A 26,210-nucleotide genomic window follows, 5' to 3' on the forward strand; every position below is an offset into this window, starting at 1 on the left:
CAAAGGGGAACTTCAAAGAGCAAACGCAAGCGTATTAACTGTTAGTCATGGATCGGAGCCTTTGCAGTCCACAACGCTCTTTGGAAAAGCCCAAATTATATAACTTTGAACTTGTTCTTGGCCCCTTGTTCCTTTCTTCCCCCACATCAGCAAGGTTGATTATTAATGGCCTTATTTCTTGACTGAAGACATGCAGTGTGCCCTTCACATGTATAGTCCGACCGATGTTAACCAGGACACAACGGTGTCCGGCAACCCGAATGTGCAGGAAGCGGGACTCCAAAGATCCACTGCATCAAAGATCTCTCGCCAGGTGGGATTCTTTTTACAGTTCCAGGATTAGATTGGAAGTATCAAACTCCTTCTCAGGACGACCTCTCTCCTCAATCAAATATCTAGTAGTGCTCTTCTACGTACGATCCCAGCTTTGTTATGGTCTCCATGATAAGTAAGGGAGGGCAGAACCGGATGGTCCGCAGTCAAAATAAAATACCTTTGCAATGATATCACTTAATTTTTGATGAGTTTGGACGGTCCAGTCTGCATATGTTCAGATTTAAGTACAATACGATACATTTCCCCCCAAAAGACAAGAACAGGTTTATGAATTCATAGGTGTGTAATTGAGCAGAATTTGCTGCTTTATTGCATCTTTCTATTTTTAACAGAGTATTGTGACAATGCAACCAATTGGTGTATTATTGCATATGTTCCCCTTTGGGTGAGGCAGAAAGGTTGCCATGTTGGTGACTATACATCATGGTTCCTCAGAGGTGGGTATATCTTTGTATGCATTTGACCTCAAGTTAACCCTTATCAGCAGACGGGACACTCCCTTTTAGTAATTATTATGAGCATATTAAAGTAGAAAGCGAGGCGCGACAACAAGGATTGCCCATTGTCGGGAACATGTAAAATGCCAGGTCGTGTTGATACATCAACCTGATAAGGGAAGTAACTAAGGCGTGAGCCATCTCACTCACGTCTCATCTTTGTTCAGAGTTGCACATGAGCAGAAATGATCTGGCATTTGCAACCGAGCACTCCGAATTCAGGAAATGGAAGTTTAGTCGAGTGAATTAAAGATTTAGAATATGGTTGATACTCTCAAATGGAACCTCAAAAAGAAATCGGCTCTCAAGATCTGTGTACTATGATTGAGAAAGCAAGTGACCCAATATATATATATATAAAACCTTGGGTGTAATTGTAGACCAGCAAGACTCCATGAGCTTTTTTTCTGTTTTTCATCAATTATCAATCTATCTCTTTGCATCTTGTTACTTTTCTATATGTGACATTTAAAATATGTGACGCCACAAAAAAATCTATTGCTTCAACCAGATACTGTATATAACATAAAATATTGAGCTGTCCAGCGCAACTACTAAACCACGATTGATTAACCTGAGACTAGTCGTTTGTCTCAGGTAATCAATCAGGTTAATCAATCAGTGACAATTAACTGAACTGCAGACTGCTGAACACATTGAGGAGATATATATAGAGAGAGGACAGGTCTTAAGTAGAGGTTGCAAAGATGTAAATAGTTTAATCATTAAACAATTTACATCTTTGCAACCTCGAAAATTCGTGGATTCAACATCTAGCTGATTTGTCAGATAGATGTTGAATCCACGAATTGCACCGTTTTTCAATTTTGGACAACTGCCGTTTTGACAATAAAAAAAGGGTTCGATAGCACCATGTGGTAATTTATGGACCACGTGTATAAAAAATGTTATACTGTTATTGTTATTTTTCCCAGTTGTGTCTAGAATTTTTCCGGTTGTCAGACTGTGCCAGGACCGGTAGAGAACAGGGCTGCTCTGTACATACCTGTGAGGGCTTGTTTATGAGTAACTCACTCACTCCTGTGGCATTCATCACTCACCTTTTACACTTGAGATACAGTGAGATAAAGCCGGTATTATCTGTTAGGAAATCAGGCTGCAGTCTTTTCACTGTAAATTATCTCTGCAGTTAAGATAGTTACTGAATTGCGGTGTATTTGCCAACAAGAGATCTCTACGGATACACAGTAATGTTGTGCCACTGATCTCGAACAATGACCCTCTTTTATCGGTTGGACAGTTTTTAAGAGCTCTAATATTTGTCTTGAGCCGTCCTCTCTATTGACGCATGCCGTCAAGCTTCAGGAATGCCCCATTATTGGAAAAGACGAGTCTTCCGAACTGTCTTTTGATCACCCTTCTTTCACTTGTCCTTACACTGTGCACTGATATCTTATCAATAATCAAAACTTTACCACTACCAAATATGGTCGGAAAATGCTGTGCTGACCAACCAAATCACTCACAGGTCATTATTGTCCCTCACTAACTATGAACCCTGACCTTGCCTATCACTATTTTCAGTAACTGTGTCAGCTGCAGTATCACTCTGGGAATATTCCTACGCCACAGAGATCAAGTCCAACCCCTTATTGTCTTTCTCGCCAATAGTCCTCCTTCTCCACCCACTGCTGAGGTTACCTGTTTAGTTGGTGGGGAGGGCATTGAATGCTTAAAAGCACGCCTTCTGTCCTGAGACGGACTCAATAGGGTCCACATCGCGGCGTGCTGGCGGTACAAGCTGAGATTCCACACAGAGGCACAACAGTTACTGCTCATCGTTCATTTTTCAACTGAGCAAACAGAGAGCGCATTAGCGACGCGAGAGCAGCTGCCGTTACTGGATCAGCTATGCTTGGAGGCATCCTCCCAAATTTGTTGGTCACAGTGACTCTACTCTTTGTAACTCCAACAGTTACTCAGTGCAGGTGGGTGTCAGAATAACTTTAATCTGTCAATTTTAATCTGTTTAATCTGAGATGATGTGTTAATTGAAATATTATTATACGGATCATAGGAATGTCATCATGTTAAAACATATTTGTATTTTGATTTGTGTTGGTTTCATTTTAAGGTCAATAGTATGTTTTATTAGTTATTGGAGAAACATAAAAATCTTTTTTTCATTTCAGGGGTGAAATTGACTTTTCATCAGTTACTTTACCAGGTTGGGGGACAAATTCAGGTATGACGTTTTACTAAGAGTTGTAGACGCCATCATGCATATAATAAACAACAAGGATTAAATTAAAAAAAACATAAATAGAGATACATGCATACTGTACATCCAACTATATTTGATCCCTTTTTTTCTCTTCATAGAATATGTTACACAGTGTGTCTATGACAGCCGTGGCCCTGTGATTTGTGACTGGAATGCAACAGGTACAGATGATTAGCGCAAAAGGGCACCGCAATTGATTGAATTTTTAAAGTCATCAAGATAGGTTACAGTTCAGCTCAGATAGAGTTTTGCTTTGACACCAAGATATAACTTTAGAGTAGTAAACGTCAATGCGGTCCCGCCCTCTCTAAGGGGATTTGGAACATCGGTCCACAGTTCTGTTTTAATCTACAGGGAGGCTATGTGCCTCGCCGTGTATCAACAGCTGATCTGAGGCAGACTAATAATCTTTTATAGTCTGGTGCTCTCTCAGGCACAATGAAAGGAGAGGGCCTACACTTAAGGCTCAAATTTAGCACAAAACACTATAAACAGCAATCTTGGATTTAACGATGATTGCACCAAAACAGATTTGCTTCTTTTTGTATTGCAATAACCACGAAGTTTGCCAGTTCTGATGATAAAAGCACTTTCAGAACCAGTGTAGTTAATAATGTATTTCATCGTTCATATTGTGTGATTTAAAGACAAGCGGAGTGGTCACTGTCATTGAATTATTACCGACAGTGTTTCATTAGACCTTTATGAAAAATCCTTTGAGTCCATTTTATTATGTGGAGGAAAACATTTAGGGTAACACATTTGCTCATTGTCCTTTTCACCTACAGAGGATGGCGTAGTGACAGCTGTAGAGAGTGGTCCACTGAGACTGGAGGGCGAGGCCTGTCTAGAGTTTTGGTACTTAGCCCCAGTTGCAACTAATGGGACAGAACTCCGTGTCCTGCTGAAGAGCAGCGTTGGTCTGAAAGAAATCTGGACCTTGCCTCCCCGTCACAGGGATGCTTGGAGACAAGTATTTGTCCCTTTGGACATCATCAACCCAGGGACACAGGTGAAATGAACAAACCTGTAATTAAACTGTATTGGGTCAAATATACTCAAATATAACCTTGTGCATATTCAAATAGATAATCTGTTTTTACATCAGGTCGTTATCGAAGCAGCATCCACGGAGGGACAGTTTGAATTTAACCGGATGGGTGTAAGGAGAGGCTCATGTGGTAAATATTATTTTGGTCTTCTTGTACAATATTATTATTATTAATATACAGAACAGCTTACTTTTTGGTCTGTTAAATTGAATACAATCACTGTCATACAATGACAATTCTGGTTAGGGACACTTGAATTAGTGTTATTCCTATGACCCTTCCTAAGTGATTGTTTACTCTGTCACATCCCATGTAGGACCCCAGTGTGAATCTGACGCAGAGCTGTGGACGGATGAGTCCACTCGCTGCCTCTGTCCTGGTGGTCAGCTCTCTTGCTCCCCCTCTCAGTGCCCTGAGGGCCAAAGCTGCACCCCTCAAAGAGGGGCATCCACTGCCACTTGCACTGTGCACAGTCACACTGACTGCAGCACTTTTGATGGAGAGGTGTTCCGCTTCATGATGCCCTGCACCTACACGCTGGCTAAGACCTGCTCGCCCTCTGAGGCCATGCCCATGTTCACGGTGGAAGTGGTTAACGAGCAGAGCTGGAACTCGTCGCTGCCGACTGTTCAGCAGGTCGTTGTGAACATGGGGAACTTCAGAGTGTCCCTGCTGAAAAGGGAAACAAGCCGGATTGTGGTGAGTCACTCTAAAAGGGGAATGAAATTTAGGAAGGAACAAATATTGTAATCCATTACTGATGTCTGTAGCATATGCCGATATATTATATGGACAATTCTTCTCCATAGATAACATCATGCTCTCTTAAAAAGGGAGGCTAGTTTTCTCCTGTGTTTATACAAAAATAGTGCATGTTTTGGCTTATGCTTTATAAACTACAACCACGAGGCCTCACATTTTTGACACTGGTTTATGTTCAGTTTACTCTGAACTGAGCTATTTATACAATTGATATCACATCAAATGTCAACAATTGTATTTTTCATGGCTAAAGGAAACAGTATTTTTTGTTCCTTAAATCTCATATTATTGTCATCATTAATATGGTTCCTACAACTTCAGTTTTATAAGACCTTGCCTTTATAATGCAATGAGTGCTGAGCTATAATGTAATGAATCGAGGAGTTCCCATATCTGCGGCCCCATCTACTGATAAACAGTAGTTTATCTTAAAGTTAAGTGGCATGATGTCCTGGAGTTATCCGACTTATCGTTTCACAAAGTTATATCTTTCTCCGGAAGAGTGCTCTTTGTGCAAACCGGTATATAAAGTAAGTCCATATTACTGATTACTGACAACCAATAAGATGTCTGAAAGTCATACTGTTCCGCAGGTTAATGGGGTCTGGAAGAAGCTTCCGCTGAGCCTCAGCAGTGGCACTGTCAACATCAAGAGCCACCCCGCTGCTGTCGAACTGGGAACCGGTTTTGGCCTTTTGGTCTCGTATGACAACGCTGGTGCAGTCCATGTCACCCTACCGTCTCTTTACTCTGATAAAGTCTGTGGGTTGTGTGGAAACTATAACCACGACAGACGAGACGACTTCAGAAAGCCCGACGGAACATTTGCCCAAAACGCAACAGCTTTTGCAGAGAGCTGGCAGTCTGGGCAGGCCACCTCCGCCTGTGAAACCGTTCTTGTACCTCATCAGTGTGACCCCCTGCAGGCGGCCGAGTATGCCAGTGAGCAGTACTGTGGAGGCCTCCGCTCCAGCAGTGGGCCCTTTGCTGACTGCCTATCAGTTCTGGAGGGAGAGAGCTACTTCAGGGGCTGTGTGGCCAGCATGTGCTCCAGCCATGGTGACCCGACGGTACTGTGTGAGGTATTACAGGTGTACAGTGATATCTGCCAGGAGGCTGGAGTCTCCATACCCATATGGAGGAACTCTTCATACTGCCGTATGTAGCTTTACTTCTTTGTGCTATTATGTGTTTGCCCCGTGTTATTAAAATATGGGGAATAGTGGCCGATTAGAGGTAAGTTAATCCCTTTCCACCCTTTCTCCTGCCCTCCTCTTAGCTCTGCTATGTGGTGAGAACAGCCACTATAACGCATGTGCCAATGGCTGTCCCGAGGTATGCTCCAGTTTGGATATAGTTGGCCCCTGTGGAAGTTGTGAGGAAAGATGCGAGTGTGACTCTGGCTTAAAGCTCAGTGGGGGAAATTGCGTCCCAGCAGAGGACTGTGGGTGCTGGTATGATGGAAATCACTATGAGGTAAGTGGGTTAGCAGATAATCATTTTATATTCACCCTTTCACTTCCACAGTGCGTGAATTTATTCACACAACTCCCTTTTGCTTGCAGAATGGAGCAACATTCTCGAAGGGAGAATGTGAGCAACTGTGTCAGTGCATGGGTAACAATGACATGCAATGCACCACAATGCAATGCGCAGACAAAGAGATTTGCAAGGTCAAGGATGGGGTGAAAGGCTGTTTCCCTTTTAAGCCTGCTACATGCAGCGTCTATGGTGATCCACACTACATAACCTTCGATGGGATGGCATATGACTTTCAAGGAGGCTGCAGTTACACACTGACTACCACGTGTGCAAAGGAAAGCTCAGTCCAGTTCACTGTGATTGGACACAACATGCACCCCGCCCTTCAGAACACCCGATCCAAGCTTGAAGCGGTTGCTCTTCAGGTTGAGGATCTATACCTCACTCTGAATCAGAGTGGAGCGGTCTATGTAAGCATAAAATCTCCTTGTACTTACACAACAAATCAAACAATCCCAGCTCTTTTATAGCATGTGAATCAGAGGCTGTTTTACAAATCAGTCATCTGCTTACAGGATTTGGAGTGTTATCTACAGTAATTTATTAATGACTGTGGGTAGTAAATTTAGTATCAGAACGACCCATGTTTATATGGGGGCAGTTATTACTATGTCTGGCAATTTGGGGAAGTACCTTGTTTGTTATCTTTGATTGTCATCTTTCTAGGTGAATAATAGCCTCGTCCGACTGCCCTATTCCACCAATGGCACATTCGGCTCAGTATGGGTCCACCAAAAGAAAAACTACATCATCTTGGAGACAACCTTTGGCCTCAGAATGACGATAGATGCAAGGAACAGACTCTTCCTGGAGGTCGATGAGCAATACAAATATGAACTGTGCGGATTGTGTGGCACCTACTCTGAACGTCAAGATGATGACTTCGTAACACCAGGAGGCCAAAATGCTACGGGGTCATTAGAGTTTGGTGACAGCTGGAGACTGCCAGGGGACAATGAGTAAGCTATTCTACTATAAAGGGTATCTGCACTCGGTTATCTGCACTAACGATTGTTAGGACATTTCAATACCTCCAAAGGGAGAATAAAACATGCTATTTCAATGGGAGGGGAGAAAATAAATGGTGGGGGGGGGGGGGGGGTTGCAACGCTTCCAACTATATATACCGATCTGCCTCAGTTGTCCTTTGCGATTTGTGCTAATTAACAAATTATTGAATGGTTCTGATTTATTATATGCTTGGACTTCTACAGATTAATAAACCTAATTCTGTCTTGTTCTAATGTTGAACAATATATTTAAACCTCTAGAAGTATATTTCATTATCTAACCTTTTTCATCCAGGTGTATTTCCCATCCAAGTGATCCCAGACACTGTGATTATCATGAGGAGAATGAGGCCTACAATGAGTGTTACACCCTACTGGGGGACGCCTTCAAACCCTGCCATGAACTCATTCACCCAAACATCTACCTCAATAGTTGTGTCTATGACTACTGCGCCACCAATGGTGATCAACACACCCTGTGTGAATCTCTCAAGTCCTATGCAGCAGCATGCCAGTTTGCAGGAGTGGAGCTGCCCAACTGGCAATCAAACACAGCCTGCGGTGAGAGTTTCAGTCCAATTTGAGGATGATTATGACTTTGTGGTTAAACTGTGAATATAAACAATGATATTTTGTTGCAACCAACTTGATAGAATGTTTTAATTGATTAAAATGTCTATATTGGGACTAGAGGTCAAAACACCAAGTTTTTTCCAAAAAACATTTGTACATTTGAATTGATCATGACATTAGAATTTACCTTCACCAAATATCCTTTTTTTTTACTGAGTGCATAATGAAGTTAGTAACGGTTAAGGTTTTTCCTGTACAACTTGTTTTGTATTTATTACAAATTGCTTTGTCGTCGTTAACTTCCACACTGACAACATCTTGTTTGTGTGTGCTACTCTATGCCAAATTAGAACTTTCTTTCTGCTGAATATCGTCCGTTTTGAACATTAATCGGTCAAAATAACTTTTGGGTTGGTTAAAAGTTAACCATTTTATTATTAACATCACTATATGGCAAAACACAGTTGTAGATAGTATATGGTTATATGATGGGGTTGCCGACCTCAATATCTTTTAGGGTGCCAAGAGGGCTGAGGTGGTGAACTCACATCGTTTTTTTTTGTTTGTTTGTTTGGCTTTTTGTTTTGTCCTCCCAATTCCAGCTGAGCCCCCAACCACTACAGCTCATCCAACACCTTCAACTGCTACCTCTCCAACAACAGATCATACTCGTAAGGGCATGCAGGGGTGGAAATGGTTAATCTGTTACAGGTGTGTATTATCAGTGGCTTTTTAACAGCTGATTAGACTCACGATATCCCTTGTGTTTATATGATTTTTCCTAGTCTGTCCCATAAACTGTGACTTTGAAAAAAACCTGTGTGGTTGGGAGCAACTCTTACAGGACAGTTTTGATTGGAAAAGACATTCTGGATCAACCCCATCAAGCTTGACCGGACCAAACCAAGACCACACCACTGGAGGTAGACACATTGTCCGGCCACACTACCACATCTGTTGTGTTGTTTCATTGGCACCTCATCATTCTTGTTTAATGTGCTGTTCTCCTACATTCTCTAGCTGGTTTCTACATGTATATTGAAGGAAATAATGTAACCCATGGAGATTCAGCTCGTCTTTGGAGCTCAATGTGCCATTACAATGGCCCACTCTGCCTGCGCTTCTGGTACCACATGTATGGTTCAGCCACATCCATGGCGCTCAATATCTATCTGCTCAAAGACAATAAAGCTACCAAGCTTTGGGTCATGATGAACAACCAGGGACCAGAATGGCATCCAGGAATAGTTGACATTCCAGTGTCTGGTCCATTCCAAGTAAGTCTAACTCTAAGTAAAGACAATAAAGGAGACTAAAATATTTCATTATTTTTTACAATAACACATTTTACTTTACTAATACCTCTTTCAGATCATTATTGAGGGAATTCGAGGCTCTAATACTCAATCAGATGTGGCCATAGATGACATTTCCATCCACTTTAGCTCATGTTCAGGTACATTCACTTCCAACTAAAAGGGAGAACAAAACACTTTAAATTGGATTGACCATATAATAATAACATAACCCAATGTTGCAAATATATCAATAAACTATGGCAATAAAAGATATGTCATGGTTTTAACACCATCAATATTGACGTCCTTTAGGTAACTTCCCTGGCCTGGGCAGTGGAACTGTGCCTCCCTCCCTAACAGCGGCGGTCCCCCCCTCACTTCCGAGTAAGTGCACAGGAAGCAATATTTAATGGTTCACTTGTTCATCACAAAGCTCAAGTGTTGTTACAAATTAACATGTATGTCTATTGACTGAACAATTTTGAATGGTAAGTTAAGGTTAAATATTGTCTAAATTTAGGAAGTTGCATAATGGCCTAAACATTTAGTTCATGTTTTTTTGCAAATGTTTCCCTCATAGTCTGCAATATGGATTGTAGCTTTGACGGCAACCTTTGTAGCTGGAATCAGATGGTGACTGATACTTTGGACTGGACTTGGCAAAATGGTTCCACCTCAACCCCGATGACTGGGCCATCTGCTGACCACACTGGTGGTAATATATTCTTTATTCATGTGATATTCTAAATCATTTACAGAGTTAAGAGAAATCTTTATCATAATGGAAGGTGTATTGAAATTTTCATTCCTCCTTTCTAGATGGTCACTATCTTTACATGGAAGCCGACAACGCGTCACATGGAGACATGGCTCGTCTCATCAGCTCTGAGTGTTCTGAATCTGGTCCTCAATGTCTGCAGTTCTGGTACCATATGTATGGCTCAGCAGATACAATGGGACTCCATGTTTACCTGCTACAAAACACAGTAGCCGATGCTCTTTGGGGGAAAAGAAATGACAATGGAAATATTTGGAAACTTGCTCAGTTGGACATCACAACAACTGGAGCTTTCCAGGTCAGACACCTCTCCCCAGGCACTAATGATTCAATTATTTATTAAGATTGTCAGACTAAGAGTCAACTAACAAATATATATATATATATATATATATATATATATATATATATATATATATATATATATTTTTTTTTTTTTTTTTCCCCCGAACTTAAGATCATTATTGAAGGGCGTAGAGGCTCCAACGAAGAGTCTGATGTGGCAATAGATGACGTAAAGCTGTATCGTGGACAATGCCCTGGTGAGTAGACCTACCTCTAAATCCTAAAAAAATGTATTATTATCTATGTTATTTATCTTAAGGCTGTATATAGATTGATAACGTTTGAAATATTTGCATGTACTAACCTTTCTTGAACTGTTGCAGATGTGAGTGGTGTGACAACAAGTCCTCCTAAACCTGATGAAAACACAAGTCCTCCAATGGTCCTGGTGCCAACCACTGTGTTTCCACAGCCCCCTGTGGTCAATGTTACTGCTCAGCTCCCCGTTACAGCTCGACCTCCTGTAGCAAATGTCACCGTACATTCAACAGTAGAAGCAAAAACTGACTTCATTAATGGAGAAAATGTTACTGAAGCTGCAGAGAGACCGCCACCAGGTGCAGTGCTAATTCCACAGAACCACTTTTAATTGGTGTTGGGGCCGCCATCGTTTATATTTTCTAAATCCAGTTTGGGGGTTTCCAGTAATCACATGTCTGACTTTCCTTTCCAGTATGCCAACTCAACTGCAATTTTGACCAAGATTTATGTCAGTGGGATCAACTTCTTACTGATGCTTTTGATTGGACAAGGTATAGTGGCTCCACTCCTACTACAATGACTGGGCCCTCTTCAGATCACACAACAGGAGGTAATTTAAGATATAATAAGTAAAGGGACTCTGCAAAGTTTCTGTAGAACTGTAAGCACACTCTTTGCCGGTTTGACATATAATAATAATAATTGATTTTATATAGCACTTTTCTAAATGTCTCAAAGAGGCTTTAACATAGTCGAAGGGGGGACGGTGTGAGGCAGACAGGCAGGAGACAAGACACGAGGGGCGACATATACGGGCCGATCACATACAACTAAATAGACTGAAGGGTAGGGGAAGGGAGGGGGCTACGGGTAAGCAGATGAGAAAAGATGTGTTTTGAGGTGGGACTGGAATGTGGTGATGGAGTCGGAGTCTCTGATGAGAATGGGGAGTGAGTTCCAGAGCTTGGGAGCTGCCCTGGAGAATGCTCTGTCCCCAAAGCTGCGGAGTTTGGATGTGGGGGTGAAAAGTAGTCTGGCCGAGGTGGATCTGAGTGACCGATGAGGTTGGTAGGGGGAAAGGAGTTCAGAGAGATAGAGAGGTGCAAGTTGGTTGAGGGCTTTGTAGGTGAGGGTCAAGATTTTGTAGGAGATCCGGTGGGAGACGGGAGCCAGTGGAGGTCTTTCAGGACTGGGGTGATATGGTGCCATGATTTGGTGTGGGTGAGTAGTCGTGCAGCTGCATTCTGGACCAGTTGTAATTTATTAATGGAGGTGTTGCTGATGCCATAGAGGAGTGAGTTGCAATAGTCAAGACGGGAAGAAAATTAAATCGTGGATGAGTTTCTCTGCTGTAGGGGGTGTGAGAGACGGACGGATTTTTGCGATGTTGCGTAGGTGGAAGAAGGATGTTTTGACCAGTTGACGGATGAGTGTCTCAAGGGAGAGGGTGGAGTCGAATATTACGCCAAGGTTGCGTGCCTGGGGGGAGGGGGAAACCGAGATGCCATCGATGTTGAGTGTGAGGTTGTTGGTTTTGGTGAGGGTAGATTTGGAGCCGATGAGGAGGAGTTGTGTTTTGTCGCTGTTGAGTTTGAGAGAGTTCTGTTGCATCCAGGCTTTAATTGCAGAGAGGCAGGCGTTGATGTGGGAGAGTGATGGGTTGTGAGGGGTGTTGGTGCTGAGGTAGATCTGAGTGTCGTTAGCATAGCAGTGGAAGTCCAGGTTGAAGTGACGAAGGATCTGACCGAAAGGGAATAAGTAGATTTTGAACAGGAGTGGACCTAGTACAGAGCCTTGGGGGACACCTTGTGTAACTGTGGATGTGGCAGAGGAGTTTTTGTGAAGGGGGATTAAGTGAAATCTGTTCATGAGGTATGACTAGAGCCAGCTGAGTGCAGTACCTTCGATACCGATGGCTTGGAGTCTGGTGAACAGGATAGTGTGACTCACGGTGTCGGTAGAGGTGAGGAGGTTATTGAGGACATGGAGGAGTGCAGTTTCTGTGCTGTGTAGGGGGTGAAAGCCAGATTGAAGGGGTTCAAACAGTTTATTGGAATGTAGGTGGGATTGAAGCTGGGTGGAGACCAGGCATTCAAGGGTTTTGGAGAGGAAGGGGAGGTTGGAAATAGGGCAGTAGTGATTAAGACAGGAGGGGTCTAGGCCAGGTTTCTTGAGTATGGGGGTGACAGCAGCTATTTTGAAGGCTGAGGGGACAAGTCCATGGGACAGTGAGAAGTTAAAGAGGTCGGTGAGGTAGGGGCATAGCACAGGGAGGCAGGACTTCAGCAGGGTGGTGGGAGGGGGTCCAGGGAGCAGGTGGTGGGCTTGGATGTGCTGATGAGTTTGGCAATGGTTGCCGAGTCAACAGGGTCAAACCGGGAGAGGCGGTGTAGGGGAGGAGGGGACAAGGGGTCGAGCAGGATGGAGAAAAAGGGGCTTGGTGTGGTTGCTGCTGGGTCAGACACAGGGAGCAGTGAATTATTGATCGTGGTGATTTTGTCGCTGAAGAAATGAGTTACATAGATCAGGCGAGGGGTCAGTGAGGGTATTGGCTCGAGGCTTGAGGAGAGTGTTGACAGTGGAGAAGAGTGTTCGGGGGTTGCGGGTGGGGTTGTTGATGATGTTGGAGAAGTAGTGAGATTTGGCAGCAGTAATGGCGTCTTTGTAGATGATGAGGTGAGATTTGTAGGCTTCAAGGTGAACGGTGAGTGAAGATTTTCTCCAGAGGCGTTCGAGTTGGCGGCTGGTCTATTTGAGTTTTCTGAGGTGGGGTTTGAACCAGGGGGAGGAGGCGTTGAATGAAACAGTTTTGGTTCTCAGGGGGACCAGTTTGTTGAGGGAGGCAGACAGGGTGGCGTTGAGGTGGTTGGTGAGATCATCGGGCGAGGTGGGGGGTGGGTCCAGGTAGGGTAGCAGATAGCAGGTCAGAGAGATGGAGGGGATCAATGGATTTGATGTCGCGGAATGAGATGACTCTGGGGAGTTTCAGACGGGGTGATGGGGAAGGCATTGTGAAATGGATGAGTTTGTGATCAGATAGGGCAAAGGGGGAAGATTGAATGTTCAGAACCGGGGCGATGGCAGAGAAGACGAGATCCAGAATATGGCCTTTATTATGTGTGGGGAAGGTGATGTGTTGGGTGAGGTTGAAGTTGTCCAGTAGAGCAGAGAAATCCGAGGCAAGTTTACAGGTGGGGGAGTCCATGTGGATGTTGAAGTCGCCCACTAGAAGTAGTGGTAGCGGGGAAGATGAAGCTAGGATAAGGAGTTCAGACAGATCGGAGATGAAGGATGAATTTGGTTTAGGTGGCCGGTAAGTGAGAATAACTGTGTTGGAGCAGGTTTTGAAGGCGAGGAATTCGAATGAAGTGACTGTGGGGAAAGTGAGTTCGATGGTCCTGAAGTTTTTGTTGAATATTACAGCGACGTCCCCTCCACGCCGGGAGGGGCAGGGTTTGCAGAGATAGCCGAAATTGGGGGGGATGCTTGGTTGAGGGAGAAGTAGTCATTGGGTTGTTGCCAGGTTTCAGTGAGCAGGAGGAAGTCCAGTGAATTGTCCAGGATGAGTTCATGGAGAATGGGGGCTTTATTGTTGAGAGATCGGGTGTTGAGGAGGGCAAAGTTGGCATGGCAAGAGGGTGGTGGGATGGGGGCAGGCTGGAGAGATCTGAGGATGTCCAGGTTAGCAGCGCGTGTGGTCGGTGGGGTGTCGGGGTGTTGCAGTTGAGTGGGAACAGAAGCACTGTAGTCCAGTCCGGGTTTTCTGTGCAGCCTGATGGTGCGTTCAGTCCTATGAGAGCCAGTGGGTGAAGCATTCTGATGACGTGGGACCGGTGCGACAGAGTGTGCAGGTGACCAGATGGATGGAATGGAATGTCCGTGGTGGAAGAAAACAAACTTGCAACGAGAACTTTTGTGGATGTAATGGGGTCGACGTAGAAGTCCGAGTTGTCTGATGATTGGGATGCAGGATGGAATGAAGTAGTTGTTGAGTTGGACCAGTTGCAGAGTTGAATATTTGATCATGGTGCCGAGCGAAGGGACTGGAAGCTCCGTGATAGCTAACGGCTAGTCGAAGAGGCGAGAGTCCGGTCGAGGAGTCCAGGCGGGTTCGGGAACTAGGAGAGAGGGTGTCCCGAGGTGCAGCGACTGTCCAGTGGTAGTCACATCAAACGCAAACAAACAAACAGACAAGGAAAACGGTAGCAGACGGACAGACGGGCGGAGAAGCGACGAACAGAACAGCGCCAGCGTCCTCTCCACGCTGTATGTTGATATATAGCACAGTTAGACTTCCAAAAGGTTTTCACCAGGAAGGTTGATATTTTAGGAGTGTCTTGTCACTCAAATGAAGAGGTGGTCCATAGTCCACCAACCTTAAGTGTACCCAAGCACACTTTGTCCGGGGCAACGGACTTGGAATACACAGGAAGAAACCATGTATAAAATGATCTAGGAACATTTGTTTAAACATGCTGTGCATTATTGTAACTGGCCTATGCCTTACTCCCTTAACCAGGTGGACACTATCTTTACATTGAAGCCAACAACGCGTCACATGGAGATACGGCTCGTCTCATCAGCTCTGAGTGTTCTGACTCTGGTCCTCAATGTCTGCAGTTCTGGTACCATATGTATGGCTCAGCGGATACAATGGGCCTCCATGTTTACCTTCTCCAGGACAGAGTGGCCGATGCTGTTTGGTGGAAGAGAAATGACCATGGAAATGTGTGGCAGCCTGCTCAGTTGGACATCACAACAACTGGAGCTTTCCAGGTGAACATTAAACAAGTCTAATGTTAGAAACTAGCAGAGCAAACGTTATTAATCGTCTACACTATATGATTGTGATTGGACTTAATAAATCAGAATGTTTTAACGCGTTGTGCTGTAACATGTGTATTTTGTTTTAGATCATATTTGAGGGCCGAAGAGGTTCTAACATCCAGTCCGATGTTGCCATAGATGATGTAATACTTTATCGCGGATCCTGCACAGGTAACTCTTCTCTGTCTTCTGTCTTCCTACTAACATTCAATCGCACACGTCATAACTGACAATACAACTTTTGAAATCTAGGCACAGACCAACCTAAACTTCAAATCCCTGTTCTCACAACTTTCCCTCTAGTTGCGACGGTGGGTCCAGAGTTTCCCACAACTGCTACACAAACACATTCGTCAACTTTATCAAAACCACAGCCCACACTGACAGCTACTTTTACAACAAATACCGATATACCAACAACAAGGCAACAGCAACCGATAACATCCAAACCAATAACAACAACCACAACTGGACCTCCAACCACAACCAGACCCCATCCACCAACAACAGAGTACCCGAGACATGAAACTTCAGAGCAACCAGAGCCTGAATTTACAGAGAAACCTCAAACAACAGCAAGTCCAGAGCCACCAACTGCATCTGCCAACGGACCCCCAACCACAACCAGACCCTACCCACCAACAACAGAGTACACAGGACTTGGAACTCCAGAACATCCAGAACCTGAAATGACAGAAAGACCTGAACAACCAGCTCCATCTACTAATGGAAGCCCAACCACAGCTGGACCCCACCCACCAACAGCAGGACTTGGAACTCCAGAGCCTGAATTTACAGAGAAACCTCAAACAACAGCAAGTCCGGACCCACTAACTACATCTACCAATGGACCCCCAACCACAACCAGACCCCACCCACCAACAACAGAGTACTCAGGACATGGAACTCCAGAGCATCCAGAACCTGAAATGACAGCAAGACCTGAACAACCAGCTACATCTACTAATGGAAGCCCTACCACAGCCAGACCCCACCCACAAACAACAGGGCACCCAGGAGATGGAACTCCAGAGCAACTAGAGCCTGAATTTACAGAGAAACCTCAAACAACAGCAAGTCCAGAGCCACTAACTACATCTACTAATGGACCCCCAACCACAGCCGGACCCCACCCACCAACAACAGCGTACCCAGGTCTTGGAACCCCAGAACATCCAGAACCTGAAATGACAGCAAGACCTGAACAACCAGCTACATCTACTAATGGAAGCCCTACCACAGCCGGACCCCACCCACCAACAACAGCGTACCCAGGTCTTGGAACCCCAGAATATCCAGAACCTGAAATGACAGAAAGACCTGAACAACCAGCTACATCTACTAATGGAAGCCCAACCACAGCTGGACCCCACCCACCAACAACAGGACTTGGAACTCCAGAGCCTGAATTTACAGAGAAACCTCCAACAACAGCAAGTCCGGAGCCACTAACTACATCTACCAATGGACCCCCAACCACAACCAGACCCCACCCACCAACAACAGAGTACTCAGGACTTGGAACTCCAGAGCATCCAGAACCTGAAATGACAGCAAGACCTGAACAACCAGCTACATCTACTAATGGAAGCCCTACCACAGCCAGACCCCACCCACAAACAACAGGGCACCCAGGAGATGGAACTCCAGAGCAACTAGAGCCTGAATTTACAGAGAAACCTCAAACAAACTCAAGTCCAGAGCCACCAACTGCATCTGCCAATGGACCCCCAACCACAGCCGGACCCCACCCACCAACAACAGGACTTGGAACTCCAGAGCATGAATTTACAGAGAAACCTCAAACAACAGCAAGTCCGGAACCACTAACTACATCTACCAATGGACCCCCAACCACAGCCGTACCCCACCCACCAACAACAGCAGGACCACATTCCACAACAACAACTGCCCCACAGCGTACAACAACCAATAAACCACATTCAACAACAGGTAGACCTCTGCCTACAACTACAGCCACACCACAACCACAAACTACACATGTACCAAGTAAGTTTGATGTTTGTATTTCTCTATCCAAAACATGGACTGGGTTTCTTATAGTGTCCGGGGACCAAGACATTATAAATGTATGAGTAAGTGTACTCTGTCCTTTCCATTATGTCTCCCTAGCACCCTCTTGCCCTGAGAACAGTCATTACACCACTTGCGTCCCACAATGCAGTCCAACCTGTGAACACCTGAATGGCCCATCGGATTGCAGTGACCATGAGGGTTGTGTGAAGGGATGTGTATGTGATGACGGTTTTGTGCGTACAAGTAAGGCCTGTGTGCCTATCCAACGATGTGGTTGTGTGGACAGGAATGGCACCACACACAACGTGAGTGTCAAAATGACTCTTCATCAATAGCTCCGGTTGTATATAAGGTCAAATACTATATAGTATTTTTTGCCATAAATGTTACATATGGACAATGATGTTCTCACAGTATAATGATTTTTTTTTCTCATCAGTTCAATAAAGAGTGGTACACCGATCACTGCAGTAAGAAATGTGAATGTGAGAAAGACGACGGCGTGGGAAAGATTGACTGCGATGACAAAGATGAGTGCGATGGAAAAGCTGTCTGCCTTCAAAATGAGGCGGGAAATTATTACTGCCAGTCTACAGGTGCCGTAAATGTCAACATTTTACTATAGTATCTAATTCATGTTATATCTTGTCCACTCATTCATGAATCACGCTACACTTGTTGCTTCACAGGCTTCGGAGAGTGCACTATCAGGGGAGATCCTGAGTACAGAACATTTGATGAAATGAAGTTTGACTTTGAGGGAAAGTACTCATATGTGCTGGTCAGCACCAACAACTTGCCGTATTACCTTCCACATGTCTACATCGAGGGCACCAATACCCTCGATGATGAGAAAGATAGGCGGCATCATGGTGACGGTAGCAGTGAAGAAGACAACAGCCGCAGGTCGAGGGGCGATGATGATGATGACAGCAAACATGATGACGACAGTGAAGAGCACAAGAAACACCACAGATTACAAGAGCTTAAGATCAGAGTATATGATCACACTGTCGTATTGAAGCAGAACTGCAGGCTGATTGTGAGTATCAGAGGCATTTTAACAACACTCTGCCTCCAACTAATTTCATTTTCAGAACGGTACTGTTAATGGGGTAATATCCTCACATTTTGTCCACCCACAGACATTTGGGAAAGCACTGAGGAAAATAACTGCTCCCTCATATTTTAAAGACAGCGGTGAGGCAGATGACGTCCAATACATTATGCTTTGTCATATGTTTATTCCCTATTGGCCCTTTGCACATGCATCTGTGTGCGTGTTTGTTCCAGTAAACAAAAGAAATGTAAAAAAGCTGCAATATTCTTTGTCAGAGGCATTCGGAGTCATGTAAATTATTAGCGGAATAACACAGTTATTAAGCTTAAGCATAACGAGAAGCAACAACTTTAAATTTTCTGTAGTTTTCCATCCATCCATCTGCAAACCACTTATCCTGCACACTGGGTCGCAGGGGGGCTGGAGTCTATGCCAGACAACTTTGGGCAAGAAACGGTGCACACCCTGGATTAGTCGCCAGCCAATCACAGGGCCACACAGAGACATCCAACCATTCATACTCACATTCACACACCTACGGGCAATTTAGAGTTACCAATCAAGCTGATCTCCAGAGCATGTCTTTGGAGTGTGGGATGAAGACAGAGTCCCCGGAGAGAACCCATGCAGACACGGGGAGAAAATTCAGACTGCACACAGAAAGGCCACTGGGCCTTCTTCCTGTGATGCGACAGTGTTAACCGTCACACCACCATGCCGCTGCTGTAGTTTTAAAAATGTTAATTTAAGGCTTGCGCTAATGCTCCAAAGCATTGCCCACTGACTTGGTAATCACGGTCTAAATCAGTATTTAAATGCATCTATTTTTTTTACTTTTTTTAGATATATATGCATCCCACTTTGTTGTACAACAAGATCATCATGAGTCATCATGAATTTGAGTCATCCTCATACTAACAGGGCCATTTTTGTTTTAATAACAAGGCAATTTGACAGCTTTTGTTTATAAAAACCATGAATGTCTGGATCCAATTTCATGGGAATTCATTCAATAGTTCAGCCTGAGTACTGTCAGGGATGCGTGGAGGAGGCAGGACTCAAACGCAGACTTCTTGGAAAGCGAAAGACTTTAATTGTCAAAAAGGCAAAAGCAAAAGGCCAAGGGGCAAAAACACACAGGAACCAGGGGAAAAACAGCAGACAGGAGCTACGAACATCCACAACGAAAGACCATGACGCGACAAGTGACACAAGAGACACACGGCTTAAATACACAAGGAGGTGCAGGTGATTGGACACAGGTGGAAACTATTAGACGATCACAGGGGATGACAGGACAAGGCAGGAAGTGAAGTTACCCGGGGACACGAGTGGCAGAAAACTACAAAATAAGACAGGAAGTGAACCACACCGTGACAAGCACTCACTGAGTTCCCCCTGACAGTGTTGCTAAAAATGTATGTTTTGTAAACTCTTACACCAAATCATAGAAAAACTACATCAAACAAGTTTACTTAAATATGATGAATGTCACTGACCTGCTGCATTGACCCGCTTCTGTCTCACTCCAGGTGGATGGAAGGGAAACCAAAACTCCCACCTCACCAACTGCTGGTCTAAACATCTCCCTGCATTCCTCTCGCATCTACCTGAAGACCGACTTTGGCCTCTCCGTGGAGTTTGACGGACGCAACGCAGCAGGTAACTCATCTGGACCCTTGTTAATCAATAGAATTCACTGTTTGTGGGTTTCATCATCAAATCCTGAAATCCCTAACCCAATATCATTCCATCCCATGTTAACCTAATGGGTTATTTCCTTAAATGAGTGTTTTACATTGATTGAGTAATGCTGCATTGTTTATGTTTCCACAGAGATCATTTTACCAAACTTGTATAAAAGGAAAGTGGGGGGTCTGTGTGGGAACTTTGACGGCCACAAGGGGAACGACCTGATGAAGCCAGATGGTACCAGGGCCAAGAGCATCAAAAAGTTTGGAGACAGCTGGAGAGTGTGAACACCAGATGATGCAAGAATGAGACATGGCTCATAAAATGACCCGTGACGGCTTTGACCACGAGCAGAAGAATCATTGCGGCAGCTAACGAGAATTCAGACAGAAATAATGTTGATTCAATCTTTTAATGAGGCAACATTTCTTCTCAAAAAATCGACAGACACAACTTCAGCAGGACTGATGTGACTGAGGGACTGAGGGTTTTCTTTCATCTTGATATAAATACAGGACAATGAAAACTTTTCCACTGCTTTGATAGTGAAAGTTCTTAGAGGGGTACACCAGAACCCAAAGCATCATGAGTTACAAGACATAACTAAATGCACCACTACGCTAACATCAATCAGCAATGTTGCATTGTTTCAAGAATCTTTCAAGTCAATTTTAAAAAAAGTAGAAATCTCAAACATCTTTGCTTCTTCGCAATATCATTGAGCTCTGTGGCTATATATCAGACAACTGTTTGTGTCATTGCCAAACAAACAGGTGTGCATATGCCTTAATAATGATAATGCATGACTACATGGGATTATTCAGCACTATCCGTTATTGTTGGAAAGACGATCAATGTGCAATAAATGATTATACAAAATGTTGCTTGCATACTGTGTAATTGGAATCTAATTGGAAGGTTTTCTATTTAAACTTCTTTGCTCTAATAAACACGCACTGTGGTTACATTCGTGTTTCTATTATTCAAATCATTTCAGGCTCATGTGTGGCTTCATCTGCCTTCTTGACACAGTCTGATAGTTCCACTGAAAATAAAAAATGTTTTTTAAAAAGGTCCTGCTGAATAAGGTCTCTGACTTTGAGGTTTTTAGTCAACACTCTGCCTCAGTTGAGGTTATAATCAATTAAATAAAGTACTTGTTGGTGAGAGGTCATTTATCAGTGCTAATTGTACTGACGCCATTGTTACAATTAAATAGGTACTAAGAATAACAAATAACCAATTCTGTTCTTATAAATACAAATGAAGCTCAATTATGTAAAGGTTTTAAGTAGCTTAAAGATTCTCCCGAAGATCTCAATGCCTCCCTTAGCATGCTTACGCAGTGAGCTCACAAGTCTGTTCTCGTCCTCGTTGCTGGGACAACACTGAAAGAAACCACCAAGGGTCCCATTTTAACCAGCAGATGGGAGCAAAGATTTTTATAAACCAGAAAAAGGATTCAACCATCAGCTCAAGTAAAGGTGCCGTGAGCACCATGGAAATTCAGTTAAGCATTTAACTATTATAATGTTAACATTTTCACACAATTATTTACACTTTTCTCCCACATAAATGTGTTTGTTGACTATCAGACAGATCACTCGGGAAAAGGCCTATATCTATGATTCAACCAATGGAAGCATCAGTGTGGCTGCAGATCTACTGTAATAGGCTGCACTACTCTAAAAAAAAACTACACCATCCATTATATATCTCTATAGGGAGAGAGATATATACGGTCTGGGTATTGGGGAGGAAAATCAGATCAAATCCATTGAGGGTTAACTGGATGTCTATGGAGGCAGTGCTGATTGGCTGTATCAGGGTCTGCGAGTAGTATTCACACTCTTAAAGGAAGGATGATGGGCCAAAGGTTTAATAATACTGGCAATAAAACTGGCACTGTTGTTCCGGTCAATTTAAACTGCAGGGTTTTGTTATATGTGACCAGCAGGTCCTCTCAATGGGTAAGACATGTTCACAAATTCAGATCTGTATTACGATTTCATAGTAGTGAAACAACCCATGGCTTCAGGAAGGGATAATTTTTTTAATCAATTACATAATCTGTCTAGAATTTTCTTGACTACTAAATGAATCATTTGGGCTAAAAAGTTGTGCAAAAATGCCCATTAAAATTCAGCAAAGCAATACGAAGCTCAAGTATTTCAATAGGAAATATCTTGATATTACAGAGATATTACATGATCCATAAACTGCATGTTTTTTTAGACCCTTTTGGCAAATGACGCATATGCATGAAGCTTATACTGTGACAGGGTCGATTCCAACAAATACCCACGCAGACACCCACGCAGTCACATTGTCAGTGTGACTTGATGGCGTCCCGTTCTCTTCTCCAGGAATGTGGACATTGACGACACTGAGTTAGTTTACTTTTTACTAACCCTCTTTATCTGGATTTCTGCGACTGCATGGGTGCAGTTTCACTAACCCTACACCAAAATATAGTGGGCGCTGTTTTACTGGCTTTAGAGAATTGTTAATGTGCAATCAGAAAATACGAGTGGGTGTCATGATGTTTTACAACAAAACATGACATGTGTCTTATTTGTACCAGTACCATATTATTTAATCAAGGATAACTAGCTTTTGCTGTCTGAATATGTGTGTATTTTGCACTTGTTGAATGGGACACATACACATGATAATAATACTCTAAATTGAAAAGGTATTGCTATCTGGTATAATAGTATCTGGTTGATAAGAAATGTAATTTGCATTTTTATTGAATTTTTTTATATCGCGACCCGACCCCGGATAAGCGGTTGAAAATGGATGGATGGATGGATGGATGGATTTTTATTGAAATGTTGCTGCTGATGATGTCATGATGTATGTTTTAAGGCTCAAACACAACTGGAAAACAAACTAAACTTACAATTCTTGTAATTTGTGATTATTAAAATCTTTAACAAAAATCTGCACTTGTGTATGCAGATGGGATAGAGAGAATACATTTACGTTAACACATAGCAGCGTTGTTAACCTTTAATCTTTAATGAAATAAAAAGTAGTGCAACATCCTTGTCAGTAGATAAGTGCAAAACTGCAAAATCAATAAGAGATGACAGCAGGACATAAATATTAAACAACGTTAATTAACTGTTTTCTTTACTAAAACTCTTTCAAAAACTCCTATTTGCAGGAATACATATATTCTAGATGCTGGGAAAGTAGTGTGGTTTTCAGGGTCTGCATGTTCAATAAAACCTCGGTTCGACGTGCTGGCAATAGTACAAATCTACCAGTAGTTTCACATCTTCACCACTAGATGGTAGCATTTACACAGAGTACGACCAAAGGGCGCAGTTCAGGACCACCGTATAGTTAGCGAAACAGATATTTGTGTAACCCAATAAAGGAGTTAACCGTTTAAAAGGTAATATGTGTTTCCTTTGGGACCCCTATCCATCGTTTCATATGTTAAAACGGTGATTGTGCATTAAAAAGTCTCCGTTTTAACCCATAGGGAGAAAAATGATGATGTGATTGTAGAGATTGTATCAGGCCCAAATCCCTATCCAGCTGTGGACTTTAAGATGGGAAACATCAAACCCGTTTCTACCTGTTAGGTAGGTTTGAACCAGATTCAGACAATCTCACTCGCATAAACTAAATATAGATTAATTCTCATGCAGTTAACCAGAAGCAGCTCTTTTATTTTGTGATTTCATATAATAGCACGTGCTGTAAGTGTGTGATTTACATGTGATTTGTGTGCACTGAAGTGCAATTAAATTGGGACGTCAATGCTTTGGTTTTACTGGACATTCCAAGGCTATAATTAAGTACAATTGCTTCTACTTCTGAATGATCATCATGATCATAGGGAAGATCCCTCAAAAATGTCATCAATTTCATCAATTTCTCTCAAATCAGGCTGGTCTATATGAAATTATATTGAGAAAATAAAGAAAAAAGCAATATCCATCCCATTATTTTCCCATCATCTTACGTTATAATACGTTTCTTCTGGACTCTGCTGTGCCGTACAATGAAAAATACTTAGATAACATGATAATTGTTGGTTCCTTGTATTCGTTAAGGACTAGTTACGTTTCGAGAAGCTTGCCCAAAACTTCCAGGCGGTGTTGTTTGGCTGTTAGGATCTACATGTGGTGACCCCGGCACTTCAAGGGGAGGATGAGACAGAGATTTCATTATGAGGGAAGAAGAAGAAACAGGTCCACATGGCCCGAGGCACCGACATAACCTCTAGGAGCGGATAGTTCAAATTAGACCAGCATTGTCAGTCCAGACCCACATTTGACTCCGGATGTTTTAATTTAATGCAAAAAAAAAAAAAAAAAAATCCCCCCCCCCATCCCCGCTGACCTGATGCGTCCTCCCGTCCTGCGTCGCAAAGGTCCCCCTCGCGTTCTCGATGTTCGGCGCAAATCAGAAGCGTGTGTTCCCCGTGAGCTGTTCTCCAAAATCCCGCAGCACAATTGAAGTTAATTCTGCAGAGCGAGTCTCGGGTTCACGTTTCGCCACAGCTTTGTAAACTTAGATCATGTGAGGTCACCGGGAGGTTGCAGCGGCCCCGTAGCGGCGCGTCCAGTCCCCCGAAGATCAGTTACAACGTAATGGCGTAGGAATGTCGCTCCGTCCTGTCCATCGCATGTGTGCACGGGCCTTCAGCTCTAATTAGGACCAATTTCCAGAGAGGGAGATGTCATTTTATTCGCCAACATTTTTTGCACGCATTTGTATTTTGTCATCATGTTTGCCAAAGTGCTTGCACCACACCGCATATTAAAACCTTACTGATTTAAATAAACACTTTCAGTTCAGTCTCAAAATAAACGCATTAAAGACCAATTTATATATCGATTTAATCTTTAATTCAAATGAATTCAGAGAACGGAACATACACACACACACACACACAGCGTCCGTGTTGTCCACACCATCGGTCTGCTGAGATATCCCTGGTTCCCTGTGGTGTGTGTGCATGTCGAAGGCCCCGGTGTTATTGATCCTGATTGGGCCTCACAGGAGGAGATTCCGGCCTGCCATTGACCCACACTTCTCCATGTTTCCACCCTTCTCTCAGATCATCAGAGGCAGCCGTCTCCTCCTGCCTGCCTGCTCGCATGAGATTTCTGATTGTCAGATGGAGGGGGGAGAGGGAGGAAAATGAACTTGCTACAGGTTTTTGCAAAATCACTAGCAGGTCTTGCCTGAGTGGTCGACACTGACGTTTTTCTGGCTTGGTGACTGTCAAAACATCCCCCCGCTCCCCCCCATGCGTTCTTAACCTCACTCCTGCTTGAAAAAAAGCCTGTAGCTCACAAGCCGCTCTCCTCTTCAAAGGAAAGCATGTCCACCACGCGGCCTGTGTTGAATTGTTGTGTACTTATGAACTCCTCAGAGGGGTCCTTTTGCTCCTCGTCGCCGCCTAAGCACTTTAAAAGTGTCATGGCAAGGAAGGAGTAGAAGACCATAACAAACACGATGTAAAAGTAAGCGTTGTCGTAAGTCTCCCTGGAACTTGTGATGGCGGACACGGGACTGGTGCCGGACGGTGGACTCGCTGTGAAGTTGGACGTCGTGACGTTGATTTGCCGTCCGTTGGCGTCCATACCAGCGTCCTCCAGAACCTGATGGCATCTGGTGAGAAGAGACAGCAGGACGGTCCGGTTCATGCGCTTCATGACAAAAACGAAAGACTTAGATGAGAATTTGGACAGGAACAAAATAAACATTAGACCAAGCAAAGGGATCAGAGCAACTGAGAAAGGGACTGGAAAGTGTGAGAGGCGGGCACTCAGCACTTTAGGAAAGGCACGCATGCGTCATCCACCCACTCCTCAAGAGACTTGATAAGGCGGTATTTAAGAGATAAAACCCAATCCCTTTCTACCCTGGTAGATGCAGCCAGACCATAAAGAACAACTATGACCTCCTTTTAAGAATTCATTCTAC

The 26,210-nt window shown here is 43.6% G+C and overlaps 1 protein-coding gene across 3 annotated transcripts; it reads left to right on the top strand.

The window, feature by feature from the left end:
* Nucleotides 1-2,519: 2,519 nt before the first annotated feature.
* LOC120816499 (uncharacterized) lies at nucleotides 2,520-21,222 on the top strand. 3 transcript variants are annotated; one of them, XM_040172140.2, is made up of 29 exons: nucleotides 2,520-2,782; nucleotides 2,987-3,039; nucleotides 3,177-3,239; nucleotides 3,867-4,090; nucleotides 4,187-4,259; nucleotides 4,447-4,829; nucleotides 5,486-6,050; nucleotides 6,172-6,368; nucleotides 6,458-6,844; nucleotides 7,101-7,393; nucleotides 7,740-8,005; nucleotides 8,620-8,688; nucleotides 8,803-8,940; nucleotides 9,038-9,294; nucleotides 9,389-9,473; nucleotides 9,628-9,699; nucleotides 9,896-10,030; nucleotides 10,135-10,391; nucleotides 10,551-10,635; nucleotides 10,762-10,995; nucleotides 11,112-11,249; nucleotides 15,159-15,415; nucleotides 15,553-15,637; nucleotides 15,770-17,476; nucleotides 17,600-17,808; nucleotides 17,943-18,099; nucleotides 18,193-18,545; nucleotides 20,096-20,225; nucleotides 20,400-21,222. In XM_040172140.2, exons 1-29 carry the CDS (start codon nucleotides 2,706-2,708, stop codon nucleotides 20,540-20,542), a joined length of 7,092 nt encoding a protein of 2,363 aa, XP_040028074.2. In that variant the 5' UTR covers nucleotides 2,520-2,705; the 3' UTR covers nucleotides 20,543-21,222. The 3 variants fall into 3 exon arrangements, with proteins under 3 accessions (XP_040028074.2, XP_040028075.2, XP_040028077.2); XM_040172141.2 differs by having other exon boundaries at nucleotides 9,896-10,027; XM_040172143.2 differs by lacking the exon at nucleotides 8,620-8,688.
* Nucleotides 21,223-26,210: the final 4,988 nt, after the last annotated feature.

Source organism: Gasterosteus aculeatus, chromosome 3 (assembly GCF_964276395.1).
Source record: "Gasterosteus aculeatus chromosome 3, fGasAcu3.hap1.1, whole genome shotgun sequence".
Lineage (NCBI taxonomy): Eukaryota > Metazoa > Chordata > Actinopteri > Perciformes > Gasterosteidae > Gasterosteus > Gasterosteus aculeatus.